The sequence below is a fragment of the Dendrobium catenatum genome, unplaced genomic scaffold (genome assembly GCF_001605985.2).
Source record: "Dendrobium catenatum unplaced genomic scaffold, ASM160598v2 original_scaffold_11168, whole genome shotgun sequence".
NCBI classification, from domain to species: domain Eukaryota; kingdom Viridiplantae; phylum Streptophyta; class Magnoliopsida; order Asparagales; family Orchidaceae; genus Dendrobium; species Dendrobium catenatum.
In genome coordinates, this window is record NW_021329628.1 from 1 (window position 1) to 821 (window position 821).

The 821-nt window shown below is 34.6% G+C and overlaps 1 protein-coding gene across 1 annotated transcript; it reads left to right on the top strand.

Moving 5' to 3' along the window:
- Positions 1–3: 3 nt before the first annotated feature.
- LOC110101039 (phosphatidylinositol/phosphatidylcholine transfer protein SFH6-like) lies at positions 4–817 on the top strand (the record flags this gene model as incomplete). Its single annotated transcript, XM_020828804.1, has 2 exons — positions 4–69; positions 560–817. Coding segments are annotated over 2 exons (324 nt in total), but the record flags the coding sequence as incomplete, so codon positions are not given.
- Positions 818–821: the final 4 nt, after the last annotated feature.

Below are 821 nucleotides of genomic sequence, written 5' to 3' on the forward strand. Positions count from 1 at the left end.
AAAACAAAGCAGATGTGGGCTGAAATGCTTCAGTGGAGGAAGGAATATGGTGCCGACACAATTATTGAGGTATTTCTGTCTCTAACCATGACTTTTATGTTGAAAGCCTTGAGCCTTTAATCAGGCATTGCTTAGAGTAGAAATTTAGTGTAAATGTGAGCGGAAATATAACTTCAATTCTCATAAGCTTCTACTTTTAGAAGCAAAATTTCTGTAGTGACTTGCTATTAATGAAAGTTGACTCAAATATTGTTATAGATACATAACAATCCCGTGACAAAATATTGAAGTTACTGTGCGGATCTATGTTGTCAAAAGTGCTTGATTGCTTTTGTACTATAATCTTGCTTTTGTATTTTGATTGCCTGCTTCATGTTATCCTAAGAGGTTCTCGTATGAGAGTGTTAATATGAGGAGCCTTTCCGATTTACATAATGATTTCTTGCATTATATACTGTCCATTTGACTTTGTCCGATGCTATAAATGATATATTGATGTTATTATTATGCTTCCTTTTTATATTATTTGTGCTTAACTGTGAATTGGACTTTTCATTAGGATTTTGATTATGAAGAGTTACCTGAAGTTCTGAAGTACTATCCTCATGGGTATCATGGTGTAGACAAGGAGGGTAGGCCAGTTTATATTGAAAGATTGGGGAAAGTTGAGCCAAACAAACTTATGCATGTTACAACCATGGAAAGATATGTCAAATATCATGTTAAAGAGTTTGAAAGGAGCTTCCAACTTAAGTTTCCAGCGTGTTCTATTGCTGCAAAAAGGCATATTGATTCTAGCACAACTATTCTAGATGTCCAAG